General features: G+C 41.5%; 1 protein-coding gene across 3 annotated transcripts in view; it reads right to left on the reverse strand.

Moving 5' to 3' along the window:
* Positions 1 to 13,233, reverse strand: part of COLGALT2 (collagen beta(1-O)galactosyltransferase 2) — a 53,206-nt gene extending 39,973 nt beyond the window's left edge. Inside the window, exon 1 of one of the 3 annotated variants that reach the window (XM_007426293.3) lies at positions 11,884 to 13,233. In XM_007426293.3, the coding sequence (XP_007426355.1) occupies positions 11,884 to 12,158 (275 nt within the window). In that variant the 5' untranslated portion in view covers positions 12,159 to 13,233. Of the gene's footprint in view, positions 1 to 5,066; positions 5,166 to 11,489 lie in introns of those variants that run through there. The other 2 variants (XM_025165470.2, XM_025165469.2) reach the window with 2 other exon arrangements.
* Positions 13,234 to 14,443: the final 1,210 nt, after the last annotated feature.

A 14,443-nucleotide genomic window follows, 5' to 3' on the forward strand; every position in this document is an offset into this window, starting at 1 on the left:
TAAACTCTTTTGGAAGCAGCTCCTGGAAACTGGAGGCTGCCAAGCAGACAGTTATGATCTCACCAGGCTGAAATAACAACTCCTTGGGAGGGTCAGTCTGTTTTATTGGCCAAGCAACCAATTTCTTCGGTGCCAGAAGGAACCTCTCTATCTTACCATCCCTCTCTATCTTATGGTCTACATTAACCTTCAGATGAGACCCAAAATAATAAAAATGTACTGCAACTGATGAAGGGAAGAAGATTGGAAGGTGGTGGCCCAGAAGTGTGTTGTGTTCAGAGGGGTTTGCTGAGTTTGGTGTGTGTGTGTGTTTTTTTGAGGTCTGGATGTTGTCTTTTAATTTTTTGTAAATTTTGTAACTGTAATGTTGTTGGGGGTTAATGTTTTAGTTCGTCTGTTATGTTTATTTACCCATTTGTTATGTTTACTCATCTGTAACTGTGACGCACCAGGAGCTCCTTGCATCAAGGTGGCACCACAGAGCTACACTTGGGGCCATTTGTGTAGCTGCTGGGCTCCTGCTGGTGAGAGGGGCAACGGATCGCTGTGGTGACAGGATGGCAAGAAGAGGTTGACAATGGTGGTGCCAACTGGAGGCCTTGGTAGAGGCAGAGGCTGGAATCCAGGGACCGTTGGAGTCATTTTGGCACCAGTTCCAGAGGGCCAGAGTTGGAGGGCCAGCAGGCCTGGCCCATAGCAGACCCAGTGCCTAGAGTAGCTAGAGCTGTGCAGGGCCTTCTGGGGGGTGCCCAGATGCTTCACAGCTGCACAATGCCCTGGGCCTGTGGTCATGGTGGGTGTTTGTATTGTTGGTGATTGTTAGGTGTGGGTAGGGAGTCTGTTGGAGAGTAGGAGGTATGGATGGGGGGGGGGGTAGGACAGAGGAACCCAGGGGGAGGATTGACTGGGGAGAGATATGAGGGTGGGGGGTGTTGTTGGCACTGTGATGGGTAGAGGAAGATATGGCAGGAATCTGGGGCTGGGCCATACTCGTGGGCACCAGGAATGCTATTTGAGAGTGATCCCGATGGCCCCCAGTATTCACCCTTAGCACCATGTAAACAGATCTTTGGTGGCCCCAGGCTCCAGTTGCTGCTTTTGAATGCCAGGTCAATGTGTAATAGATTACGCCATTATCCAAGATTTAATTGTGGATGAGGGTGCGGAGACCTGGATAGGCCTAGAGGGGAGAGTTCCTCTCTCAGAAATATGCCCACCTGGGTTTCAGGTTTGGCACCAGCCACCACCTCAGGTCAGGGATGTCACCATCTTTGTTCTTGGATGGGGCTGCACTTCCCCAGGCAAGACTGGTGCACAACTTGGGGGGTCCTTCTGGACTCGCAGCTACTGCTCAAAGGCTGCAGCTGTGGCCAGGAGGGCCTTTGCACAGGTTCATCCTGTGCGCCACTTGCACCCTTTCCTCAATCGGGAGGCCCTTCAGACAGTCACTCATGCCCTGGTCACCTCATGACTGGATTATCGTAATGCGCTCTACATGGAGTTGCCCTTGAAGACCACTACAGCTGGTTCAAAATGCAGCAGTGCGAGCAGTAACGGGTGCCTCTCAGTGTGCCCGTGTGTCACCACTACTATGCGAACTGCATTGGCTGCCAGTTGGCTTCTGAGTGCAATTCAAGGTGCTGGTCATTACTTATCAAACCCTGTATGGCATGAGGCCTGGATATCTGACAGACCACTTGTCTCCAATCACTTTTGCCTGCCCAGCATGTTCCAGCAGAGCGGGTGCACTCCAGGTCCCCTTCATTAAACACTGTCATCTTGCAGGACTGAGGAAGCATGCCTTCTCTGTTGCGGCCCCCACCCTCTGAAACAGCATCCCCCCAGAGATAAGGACAGCACCCTCTGTCCTGGGGTTCCAGAAAGCTCTGAAAACCTGACTTTGGTCCAGGATTTTCAAAAGTTTATTATTTGTTCAATGGCCCCTGTTTCTGTTGTTGATTTTGCCATCCATTAGATTTTTTTAGCCTGGGCTGCCTGTGTGATTCAATGTTTTTAGCTGTTTTTATATTTTTCCTAGTTTTGCACCCCACTCAGAGTTGGGTGGCCAATACATTTAAATAAATAAAAATAAAAATGAAAGGCAAGACTTTCATATGCTCAGACTAAATCTTTGTCCTCTTCAGATTTTGTACTTGCAGATGAGTCATTCAAATGGCCCACAGTTTTAGTAAAGACACCTTTGAGAAGCATAAGGATGATTGTCCTGGCGGGAGCTACAGAAAGCAACTTTAGTCAGGTTGTTCCGGTAACCTGATACTATTTATGAAAGGCACAAGGATCATTCTGACCAAAGTAATTTTCTGTTCATGGCTCATGTGATTCACAATGAAACAACAGAAGCAGCCTTGGTTAGGAGGCTAACAGCTCCCTGGGAAAACAGAAAAATTCTGCTGCCTTTTTTTCCCACTAATAATCCTCAATTGTACACTTAACATTACAGCCACACGCAGAGATGATCTGTCATACCTCTACATGATTAATTATGTTGGTCTTCATGTCCCCTGATCAGTCTACATGGAGAAGAGGTAATTCTGGCACATCTCTGAACTAAGTATTATTGATTTTTTTTTTTCATTTGAAATTCAGCATTAAAGCTCTGTTAGAGGAAGCTACATGTGGCAAAATTCCAGAAGGCCTTGCTATGGACTCATTTTCTTTCAATTAGGTTTGCCCATATTAACTCCAACAGACTCGTAGCCTCCTCTGTGGCTACCTAGATGGATTCTTGTACATTCCAAAAGGAAGTTGAAGTGAAGGGTGACTTTTATCTCTAGACTTAATTAAAAATATACAGAGAAGCAAACTTTAGGTACCAGAGTTTGGAGAATCAACCCAATATTTTATCATGAACAAAAGAAGAGACTTTCCTGAGGGCAATGCACTCATTGTGAGGTCATGTGTCACTCCTCTAAGAGCATGCCACTAAAAAGATGAGAGGACATCACTAGACAGTGAAATTCCACAACTGATTTCCTGGGTAGCTCAAAGGTTTTGACATTCATCCATAATGAATGAGCCTATACAACAGAGAAGTCTCAAGACTCTGGAATCAATCCACCTATTTTCAGATATGCAGAAAGGAGCCCTTGGCATAATCCCAAATCAAAAGACGGGTGACAAGCCACAATTTTGGCTAACTGAAACACATGGACCCCTACAGAAAACTATAAGATGAACCACAGTATAACATAGATCTGTAGAACTTCTTAAGGGGTAGAAGAAGCTAAATTTGGGATTAGCTAAAAAATTAAAGTATATATTAAGGATAAATGGCAAGAATTCTTCCCAAATGCAAAATACAGGTGAGCTCCTCTTAAATTTGGTTGTTTTGCATGGTTATTCTTTTTTCTGGATGCACATGCCTTTGTTCTGTTATTTTATTGATCTAGCTTTTTTATAATGTAAAGCACCCAGAATCATTGGGAATTAAGGTGGGGAGGGGTAGGTACATAGGTAGGTAGGTAGGTAGGTAGATAGACAGACAGACAGACAGACACACACACACACACACACAGAACCGCTGAATTAAAGCTTACACAAGAAGTAGCCAATAAGAAAATACAATTTGGCATGCTGGATGGGAGTACCAGGTGTTGTAGTACACCAAGAGGACTGGAAACAGAACTTAGAAAATAACATGAAGTTATAATAAGGAAGAGACAAATGATGAATATACAGAATGCAGATATTGCAGCAGCATCTGATGTTCTATTTCATCCTGCAAAACTTCTCACACTGGCCCTGCAGGTGAATTAGGAGAAACACTGATGAAACAAATATAAAAATTGGAGTAGCATATATCTATGGTTGAATCCATGTTCAGTGAACACACATATATACCAGTACTCTATCTGCTACTTTCCTCTCCTTTCACCTGCCTTATCAAATCTCTTTTCTCTTAACTAGCAAGAGTTTGGTGTGCTCCAATGGTTTCCAGCATCTTTGTATCTCCAAAAGACCTCTAGGACAGACATTCTCAACCTAGATGCTCTCCAGATATATGGACATAAATTCCAGAGTTCCCTAATCATCATAGCTATTACTAAGAATTTTACAGGCTGAAGTTTACCCATCTGAACATATATGTTCTAGAGGACGGAGAGACAAGCCAGGGCCTGTGTTGATTTTTTTTTAAAAAGGCATGATGCTGAATTTGGACTCATACTAACTGGGCCTTATGAGAATGAAATCCATAGGAGAAGGTCACTGGCTAAAATCACATCAGGAGACGACACAGAGGTAGAGGAGGAAAAAAAGAATTTAAGCAAACCAGCCTCTTTCCACTCTTTTGCTATAAGGAAACACTGCCACAACAACACTGCCCTATCGTACATTATTATTTTAAGGGATGCTTCAAGAATGTACTTTGTTATTATGCATACACTGATTGGAAGGAAATATATCAAGAGCCAGACCCAATATATTGGATGCTTTGTCATCAAGTCTCCCTAACCACTGCAAAAAGGCTGATATACCAAGCTCTAAGATGGTTCTGCCTGACAGAACCCTAGCTTCAGACACAGGAAGTCTGCTTTCCAAGCTGCTTGTAAGTTTCTCCTGCACCTATTTCCAGGAACAAGAGCTACCTGTTTTAGCTCTTGCTGTACTCATATCCAACTCTTTCCATCTAGCCCAATTTATGCCATCACCAATCATGAAAATAATCTACCTCCCCATGACTGTTACAACTGTGAGATTGGCAGAATTTTTTTTTCAAGGAGCTTCACTGTGAATAAGTCATGAAATCAAATGCCTAGTGGGGAGAAGAACTGATGCAGATAATCATCCAGTATCTATTTCTTGGAAGAACATTAACTCCTTTAAATAATAAACAACTGACTATTTAATGGGCACATTTTAAAACTGTTTCAAGCTAAAGTAACACGATTAATATGCTGAAGTCCTCCCCAACTATCGCTTCTGGAAATCTGCCTTCCGCAAGCACTTTCTCTCTGAAATGTGGCTAGATGAAAAAAGTGAGGCAACAAAATTAAGTCTTAAATGTGCCAAACTTACACTTTAAAATGTGACCCTCCCTTGCATACCTGTACTCGGTTTTGTGGTGGTTTAGTGAACACCCGGCCTCTCTGCTCAACGGGTCATTTTGCTCTTACTCTACCGCACGCTACAAAGAGATATTTCTCAGTCTGACTTCCTGGCTGTCTTCTGCTACGTAAGCAGCTACTGTGCAACCTAAATCAGCAGAAACGTTGATCCTCTGCGCATGTAGTTAGTGATCATTTGCCAGCCACAGCTCAGGGCAGACTTTCAAAGGTTTCAGTACTGCAGGCTATGATTTGGCCACAGCGCAATGAATTAAGAGCAGATTGCAGACATCAGCAACCTTTGTCTGCTGGAGAATCAAAGACAACATGGGAGGAGTGGGGAGAATTAAAAAAAGAAAAAACATTCCTTTAACAGAGGGGAAAGTAACAAGTGTCTGGTTTATTACTACATTTAAAAAAAATGAGTATCTTTCATTTCTTCTTATTTGTGGCAGAGGAGAATAAAACTTTCCAATCCTTAAGAATAGCTGTCTAGGTATTTGGCTATAACCATAATCCTCACATACCCTTGTAGATCTTCCAGCAGATTTTGAAGACACCAAAAGGGAAAAGGCGGCTTAAGAGGAGAAAATCAAATCAAGATTGGGACTTCATACAGCTTTGTCTAAAAAAAAAAATTATGAAACTAAAATAGAATAATTTGCAAGTTTCAGCTCAACTTTCAGAAGATGAACCAACTCATTTTTCCTTCCACTTTGGTGGAACAGAGTGGCAGTTACTTCCTCTTTCTGAAACTTCCTGCTCCTCACAGCCTCCCCTACCCGTTAGAAGCATGAAGGAAAGCTAGAAGCAGCTTCTGTGCAGGTTCAGCTCATGTGCAAAAGCCTCTCACCGCTTTTGCAAGGACTATGAAAGGTTGCAAAACAGAGCAAAATGAAGCATCCAGTCACTTTGATTTTAGGAGCGGGGGGGGGGGGGCATGCTGCTTCATGAATTCAACAATTTCAATAGCCCTGTGAAATGAATCCCACTTCAGAAGAGTATGCATCCTCAGGAGGAGCTGCACAGAAAGAAACCATGCCTGCTTCTCAAAGATCGCTAGCCATATCTGTAAACGTTCTGAAAAGAAATCAGGGCAGTTTTACAAGGGGTGTGTGTGCGTGCGTGCGCGTGTGTGTATTTACAAAAAATAGCAGGCTACTTAGCCTAACCACTGCAAATATCCCATGGCTGTAATAATTAAAACTGATCCCACCAACTCTGATGAGATGACACCTGTATAACATATTCTGAAATGATCAGAGCCTCTAATCTGGAGAAGATGCAAGTGACTTCATCCTCAATGTGTTTTGCAAACTCAACAAGTGTTTTGGCTGAGGCTGCTTCAAGATTATCCACAATAAAAACAGAAGCTCTACAAGCTATAGAGGATTAGCTTGAAGTCTGTTGCTTTGGGGTAAACTTACAACCAATTAAAAAATCCAACTCAGAGATGGCCAATTGGAAGCCTATTCTTGGATCCAGTTCCCAAAACAATTTGGGTGCTACAGCTCTACCAATGTTAAGGAAGTGTGATAAATCTATATAGGGTTCATTCATTCATATCAATGTTGTATTATCCAACTGTGCCCAAATATACATGACCCAAATCCTTAATAAATCCCAAACATTCATGAGGTGGTCTGTTTCAACCACATAACAGATTGCTGCCCTGTAGAATAAAACTATCTGGAGAATACAAAAAACCCTAAGAAAATGCAGACATTCACCAAGATTCCCTGGTTTAATCTCAAGAAAGCAATTTGGACACATCCTTCTAAAGTGCCCACTGTCCTCTCATTGGCGATCTGAGCTAATACATGCCCCCACCTTGAGTCTGATAGATGCCGTTCATGAGGAGGAGATTGAGATATTCTTATTAAACGACCAATTCCTGGGTGTTTTGAAGGCAGTAGCAAATTTTTTATTTAAAGCTTTAGCTTATAGAAACCATTTGATGCCTCCAATGAATTGCTAATTTTATAGGGTTTCTTCCTCTTATATATATTTATGTACTGTTACTTATGTATATATTAATGGTGTGCTGTATTTTAAATTTTGGGACTTGGGCCATGAACCTTAGGCCATAAATAAGTAATTAAATACTTACCTACATAAAAAAAATAAAAACTAAACTATCTGGAGGATATAAAAACCCTTAAAAAATGCAAAATTTCACAAAGATTTCCTGGCTTAACCACAAGAAGGCAATTTGGACAAGATTACTGGAGCTTGAAATAACATTGCAATATGGATCACTGGATTCTACTTATGTGACTTAGAAAAGGTCAAAAAGTCCAGGAGGACTGGCGCCCATGTGTGACTACAACAAAAAAGTCATCAAAGAATGACATATATTTAGTGATGGAAATGGAATATAATTAGCTTTTATTTGACCTTTGAGTACTATTAAAAAGGACATTCAATGCAAACAGTTAAGTTTTGTTTTGTTTTAATCATGTCATAAACATTATTCCAAAGGATGGAAACTCTAGCTCCAATTCAAAATACTAGGCTGGAAGTTTATCCATGCAGCTCACCTGAGAAGTCTGTGTTTGGCTATAGGCTTCAGTTTGGGGTAATAAAAAGGGAGAAGTCAGATTAACATGGTACCTCTTCTCCTACTAATTACTACTATTGTCCATGGGAGGGGAGATAATCGTAACAAGTTAGCAGACACTGGTAATTAACTGATTGAACGTGGATCTTCCACTTTGCTATTACGCTGAATAGCCCTTAATACTAAATTTACTAAAACATAGAAGCAATTTCTTAAAAGTGGCAAGCCCATATGTCATCATTCTACATGCTCCAAATACTTTTCTCAACTGTGAATCAACTTCACATGTATTCTGAGCTGCCTCTAATGTTCTGAAAGACTTAAAATTCTTTTTCAGTAGGGCACACAAGTTACAGGGCTACAGAGCAAGAGAAAAATGCTTCTTCTCCACTTCTTCACATCATTCTTACAAATTCCTCTATTGTATTTCACTCTACCATACCAGCCTGTAACTCTATACACATAGAAGCTCCACTGAATACAGTGGAATTACTTACAGTTTTAACTTAGGAAATAAAGGAGACATGCGCAAAGTTGCACTGCATATCACTTTTATTTCTGAAGTTAAAAAAATTCTGAATGATTTAAACCTTTCCTCCCAGGAAAAAATGTTTTTATGTATGGTCATGTTAAACTACTCCTTTTAATTTGTCTACCACCGGACTGTACACAGGTATAGCAGTCTTGTCAAGTACACCTTTCAAAATCTCTACACAAACCACTAGTTTCAACATTAAAAAGTTGGCCATTTAATATGGAAGCCTGCAAACAAATGCAAGGTAACTCAGTTAAATTCTGCTTTCAATTATAATATTTCAACTACAACCATGCATAGTGCAAATAGCCTAAGTTTGAAAGGAATTTATCTTTTCCCCTTGATAATTTTCAGAATTACTGAGATGTCTCTCAGCATGGTGTTTCAAATTCCATTAATTAACCCATATTTATTTAAAGAGTACAGAACAGAATACTGCTACAGGCAACTTAATGGCAACAGAAGTGATGTCAGTGGATAATTACAATATGTCATTGGTGATTTTCTGATATACCCACAGGCCCTTTAAGAAGAGTTTTCAGATTCCTAAACTGTTGCTCATACTTTTAGCAAAAGAATGCAATTATGTATTTGGAGACAAGACAATCTTTTTTAAAAAAGTTTGTTCTTTCTTCCCAAATCTCCAATACAAACATTTATTAAGGTTATTAAGCATCTTCCCATCTTAAAACAAGTATACATACAAATGTTTAAAAACCAGAAAACTCAGAAATATAATTTGTCCCCCTGGTTTGGATTTTATTAACCTGCATCAGTTGTTGTGGTCACATACCAGTCATATTCAACTGAGAAAATATGAATTCAGTGTCCTTTCTAACAAAAAAAGTAGATAATCATTTCCCTTCCTTGTCAACTACAAGTGATGTTTCCAACTGACACATCTATTATAGAATATCTAAAATCCTGATCATATAAAAAATAAAGTAAAATTCTGATCAGTGACTTCTGCAAAGGAGGGGCAAGCCATGTGCTATACCCTAGCTGATAGCCAATTTTAGTACTGTAAGTGCTGATTAGCCAGCCCATCTTAACTTCTGCAGAGATGTGTGGACCTCCTCTCAGAACTCCTCATCCAACAATGGCCATGTTGACAATTCTGGGAATTCAAAATCCACATATTTAAATGGAGGCCAGGCTGGGAAAGTTTAATTTTAAGGAATGGGTTTAGTACAAGGGCCAACAGCTGCTGACTCTCTTGTCTGGTTTGTGGTTTGCTGAAGTTACTCTCTAAAATAATCTAGGCTTCACCTATGTTGTCATCACCTGTAGTTATATTTCTTGAACCAGCACATATTAAGTTATACTTAACTGAAGCCCTTGCTTAGAAATGATTTGAAGCTATCTAAAAGCTAGCAAAGCAGTTCCCTCACAAAAACATGGGGAAGTGTTTTATACTGAGTCAAAACACTGTTGTACCTACCTCAGTGGTTAGGAGCAGTTCTCTCAACTGTGCATGTGCAAAACTACTCTTGACTTAGAAGGAAAAAGCATACTTTCTTTTCTGATTGGAAACCACCTTGATATGCTAAGGAAACAACAAGAACTTGCACTGTAGTCTGTTAAAAATGGTAATTGGTTCAGATACAAAAGGAGAGAAGCCATCTGCTTGACAGGGCGAATGATTCGGAATGACCTTCTGAACAAATGCTTTGCACTGCACCTGGAGAGCTAAATGTTATGGCTACATGCAAGGGATAGTCAGTCCTTTACTAAACCATCAGTGTTGGAACTGGCAAATTATTGACATCCAGACTGCAAAGCTTCACAACCTGCTCCTGTGTGCCACACTTACCGCACAGCTCCCTTCACCACTAAGCGCTACTCATCTTTTGCGTTCTCCAGTTCCGGCAATTATTTCGTTCAGAGGATAAAATACTAAATAGGGCTATTAAAACTCCAGCTGCTGGCAATTTTACATTTTATAGGATCCAAGATCTTTCCTTCAAGACTGGAAAACTTTTATTTTCAATATGGACTGAGTACAAAAAACCAAATCTGACTTATTGCTCGTCACTTTTTTTTCCTCCTTGAGGTATACCCCTGCTGAAGTGAAGAGTGCTTAACCACAGGAACTCTCTCCATAGGTTAAATCATCAAAACCTGCAAGTAGCATGCTAAAAGAGATGCCTACTTTGACTTGAATGATGTTCCCTAGCAAATACAAATACAATGGTGCACCACTGAGCTCTAGGGTGGCATGCTGGCTCCAGTCACATGATTCAGGATCACACCTCCCATTCACAGAAAGGAAGAATAAAGAATAGGAATAAAGAAAAGGAAAAATCAATTTGCCTCCCAGAAAGGAGGGGAGCAATTAAAGAGTTCTGGGGTTCTTCTCTCAGCTAGAAAGAATTCTGCTCTATTCAACCACAGATCTGGGACCGCTGAAGTGAAGGGAAGATTATTCCAGTAACCCAAGATGGGTGGTTGGATTGTATAATAAATGAGAAGAGTTATTACATCCTCTCATATAAAAGGCAGAATATCCATCTTCAATCCATTGTTCATAATGTTTCCAGCTGAGGATTTCTCTTGACCTATCCTCCCAGGAATGTCTGATCTGGCCACAGACCAACAAAGCATCAGTCACATGACTTAAAACTGCATCACCAAGAAGGTGTCCTTCATATTAGCGTAGAGACCCATATTTGGGGCTGACAAAGTAGCAGACTTAAAGGCTTCTAGGATTCTCTCTGTAGTGCATATGCATATACACCAATAATTGAAAGCTCTTTATACAGCAGCAACTGGGAAAGCATAAAACTTTGGCTAAAGAGCGGACCCAACCAGGTATTCCCCTGAGGGAGAGCTGGAATTTTTCCCTGTATTATCATCCCTGACTAGTTGGACTCAGCAGCAACTTCTACCCATAGCCTGCCAAAATGCTTTTCAGCAGCCCCCAGAAGCTCCTCCGGCCTTCAAAAATACCTTTCTCGGGGAATTTTTTTCCAAGGCAGGAAGCCATGACTTAAAGAAATGTGCTTCTCTTCTCCGTGCTTGGGGTGGGGGGAAGGTGGAGATGAAGAGAAGAGGTCACTTCTCTGCAGTCAGTGCAGAAAGGTAGAAAAGATATTCCCATTTGGTCTCCTTAAATCAGGCATATTATAGTCCTCCCCCAAATTCTATACATGTTGATTTAAACATCTTACTAAATTTAGTGGATGTTGTAGGGAGACAGCCACGTTAGCAAAAAAAATCAGAAGTCTAACAGCACTAACAGTGCTGATTTTATTAAAAGGTATAGATTCTGTGACCTACAGCTTACTTCATTGAGCATGCCTTAACTCCCCCCTTCATTTACACTTACCCTATTAAGTATCTTTACATTTTCATTCAAACCACGGATGGTCCCTTGTGCATTCTTCCACTGTACTCCCAGGGATCATTATCAACTCATTGTGACTCCCTGCCCTTAAAAACTTCATTTGCAGATTTCTGCTAGCGGGGCTTCAGAGAGAGGTAACCAGGCTGAATCGCCTTTTCTTTCTCCCCTGATCATTTCGCAACCATACCTGACACGCACGCGGCATCAACTCCTGGCCCATTGCCCAATCTCCCTTGCGCGTTTTGAGCAACTATCTGGAAATAACTTGGAGAGAGAGATTCTCCACGCGATGTCTTCAAACCTCCCCCCCGCCCGCCGCTGATCTCCACTGAATCCCTACCCGACTCTTCTCCGGCGGCGCTTCTGGCGACCTTACCAGATGGCGATCCGGTGCTTAGGGTACCGCAGCCTTTCCACACAGCCGAGGAAATGGGGCAGGGAGCGGGCAGCGTTCCTGGCGAGGATGGCCAAGAAGACGGTGGGCTTCTGCAAGGCGGATTCCGGCAGGGAGGAAGAGCTGGGCATCAGCGCTGCTTCCTCCGGAGCGGTGGCGGCACAGCTGCTGCCCTTCAGCCAGAGCGCGAAAGAAAAGTGAAGCAGGAGCGAGAGCCAGAGCCGCCGGCGCAGCGAGAGAGCCGGGATCGCAGCCATTTTTCGCGGGGATCGCAATTTCGGGCAGGACGGGAGAAGCCGCTTCTTGCGGACCGGCTGCTACGGCGAGAGCGGCCGCGGAAGCAAAGGTCCGCAGAGACCTCCCGGCGTACCTGCAGGTCAGGCTGAAAAGGAAAGAGAGGAGACCGGGCGGGAGAGCCGCTCTAGGGAAGACGCGCTTTTCCCCCAATTCTTTCTTTTAATTATTTGCTCGACCGGGGGGGGGGGGAGGGAAATGTTCTTTCTTCGCCAAAGGCGGATTGGTGGCGGCGGCAAACCTGCAGCCAATCCCGAGCTCCTTGCGACTCTTGGCGCAAATCAAAACAAACAATGCGTGCTTTCTCATTCTTCCTTTCCTTCCTCTCCGCTATCGCCCAAAGGTCCTGAGAATCACACTAATCAGAGCGGACCAATAATAAGCAAGAAATGGACCATCCCAGGCATCTGGCTAGCAGACTTGTGCAACCATTTTGGAAGTCCTGAGCAGCTTTTCATTTATTTATGCATTTATTTCATTCCATAAAGGTCAGATGGTACAGTGGACGTCTTGAATTAATAAACGGTTTTTCATTAAAAGTGTGGGAGGGGGAGCCGTATTGTTCCAAAGTTTCTGGTATTCTCCCTTACTTCCGGAAGGGCGTCTCATTAATACATATATAATACACAAATTCGTTAATATTTAATACATATATATACAGAGAGAGAATAAAATATTCACAAACAATTACTCTTTCTTTGCCAAGGATTTCCAGCTAATAGGCTTTTGCTGAATCTTATTTGGGCAGGGATATGCTCTTCTGGATGGGTTACACACTTGGACTCTGGAAAGGTGGAAAAGCTGCTTATTTTTCAGAACTCGGAGCAGAATAAGATGTGGAAAATATGAACTAGAAGAACAAGATTGCATTTAGGTCACAATCCTGTGCATCATCTGGGCAGAAGTGGCACTGAATTTAGAAGGGCTCCTAGATAAACATAAGCAGCATTAAGATCTGAATAAGTGAGAGTTAATAAATAAATGATAATGATAATAATAAATAATAAAGTTAGCAAATTACAAGTTCTTTGGGCTGAGCAATGTCTGTGAGCTAACCTTCACCATTGTGATGTAGTTCTACCTGCAGATAGTATTTCTTGTTTATTGAGGAACATGGCTAGCTGTGACTTTCCAGAGTTATCCTGAGAGTAACTGGAATGGAAGATGCTTTATTTTGTTCCTATCTTAGGTCAGGTGGAGAAGGTTAGCCTAGCCTGTAGCTTTTAGTCTGAACTGGAACTAGAAAAGGAAGCAGAGGGATAATCCATAGTGTTTATGCACTTGTGCAAGGAGACCCTCATCTTTTTCTCAGCCTGAGTGTATATCATAGAAACTATGATCTGATTCACAGAAAATTGAATGCCAGACAAGTTCAGGTTCCCAAACTTCTCATCACTCAGTAGCATGGTACACAGGCATGACAATGCTCACCTGGGAGTAATGCCATTCAACTTGGTGAAGTCTACTTAGAATTTATAAACTCATGTAACTAACCCCCTACTCACTGAAAGCAATGTCATCCATCCACTAGAACTGGTTACCCAAAAAATCTACAGGCTACAGCTCAGGCGTATACATTCAGACAACCTGATCAAATTTACTAGGACTTAAGTACACATTGACGTTGGACTGAAGCATAAATGGGCTACCGTGGAATTTGGATATGTTACCAGAAATCATCTGGACAGCATCTTCTTTTGCTTAATTCAAGCAAGTGAACCAAGAATAGCAATAAAAAAGGCTGTTTCCCTGAAATTATCTAGAATAATTAGATAAATAGATCAAAGAAAAAAATAATTCATGCAACACAATATGACAACTGGAGCAACTTTGTTTATTTTTATGTAAACAAAAATCCATGAAATCTACCTGAGGAAAAGTAGGATGGGAAACAAGGAGTTAGCAGAACAATTTTAAATCAGTATCTTCAGTATATGTTTAATATGGGGATTTTTTATCTAATTTACATAGAAAGTTGGCAAAATTTACATGACACTGTAATCTCTTCTATTCCTTACCAGTTATGACTAATGAGAACCAGTTCCAGAAAATTGTTGCATTTGGGATAGTTCCCAATGTTACAACAGCACAGGTAGTACAAATTTTGTTATATCTTATCCGTAGTATTCTTTTATCCTCAAATATCCATTTTTATTGAAATTAGGTCCCACTGCAGTAAATCTCAGCACTGACATTAAGTGTGAATTGCTTTCAAGTAAATATATTTTAAAATACAGTATATATGGCA

This window comes from Python bivittatus, unplaced genomic scaffold (genome assembly GCF_059951505.1).
Source record: "Python bivittatus isolate LINGU-HERP-01145 unplaced genomic scaffold, Pbiv_v1 ctg000700_np1212, whole genome shotgun sequence".
In the NCBI taxonomy this organism is placed as follows: Eukaryota; Metazoa; Chordata; class Lepidosauria; order Squamata; family Pythonidae; genus Python; species Python bivittatus.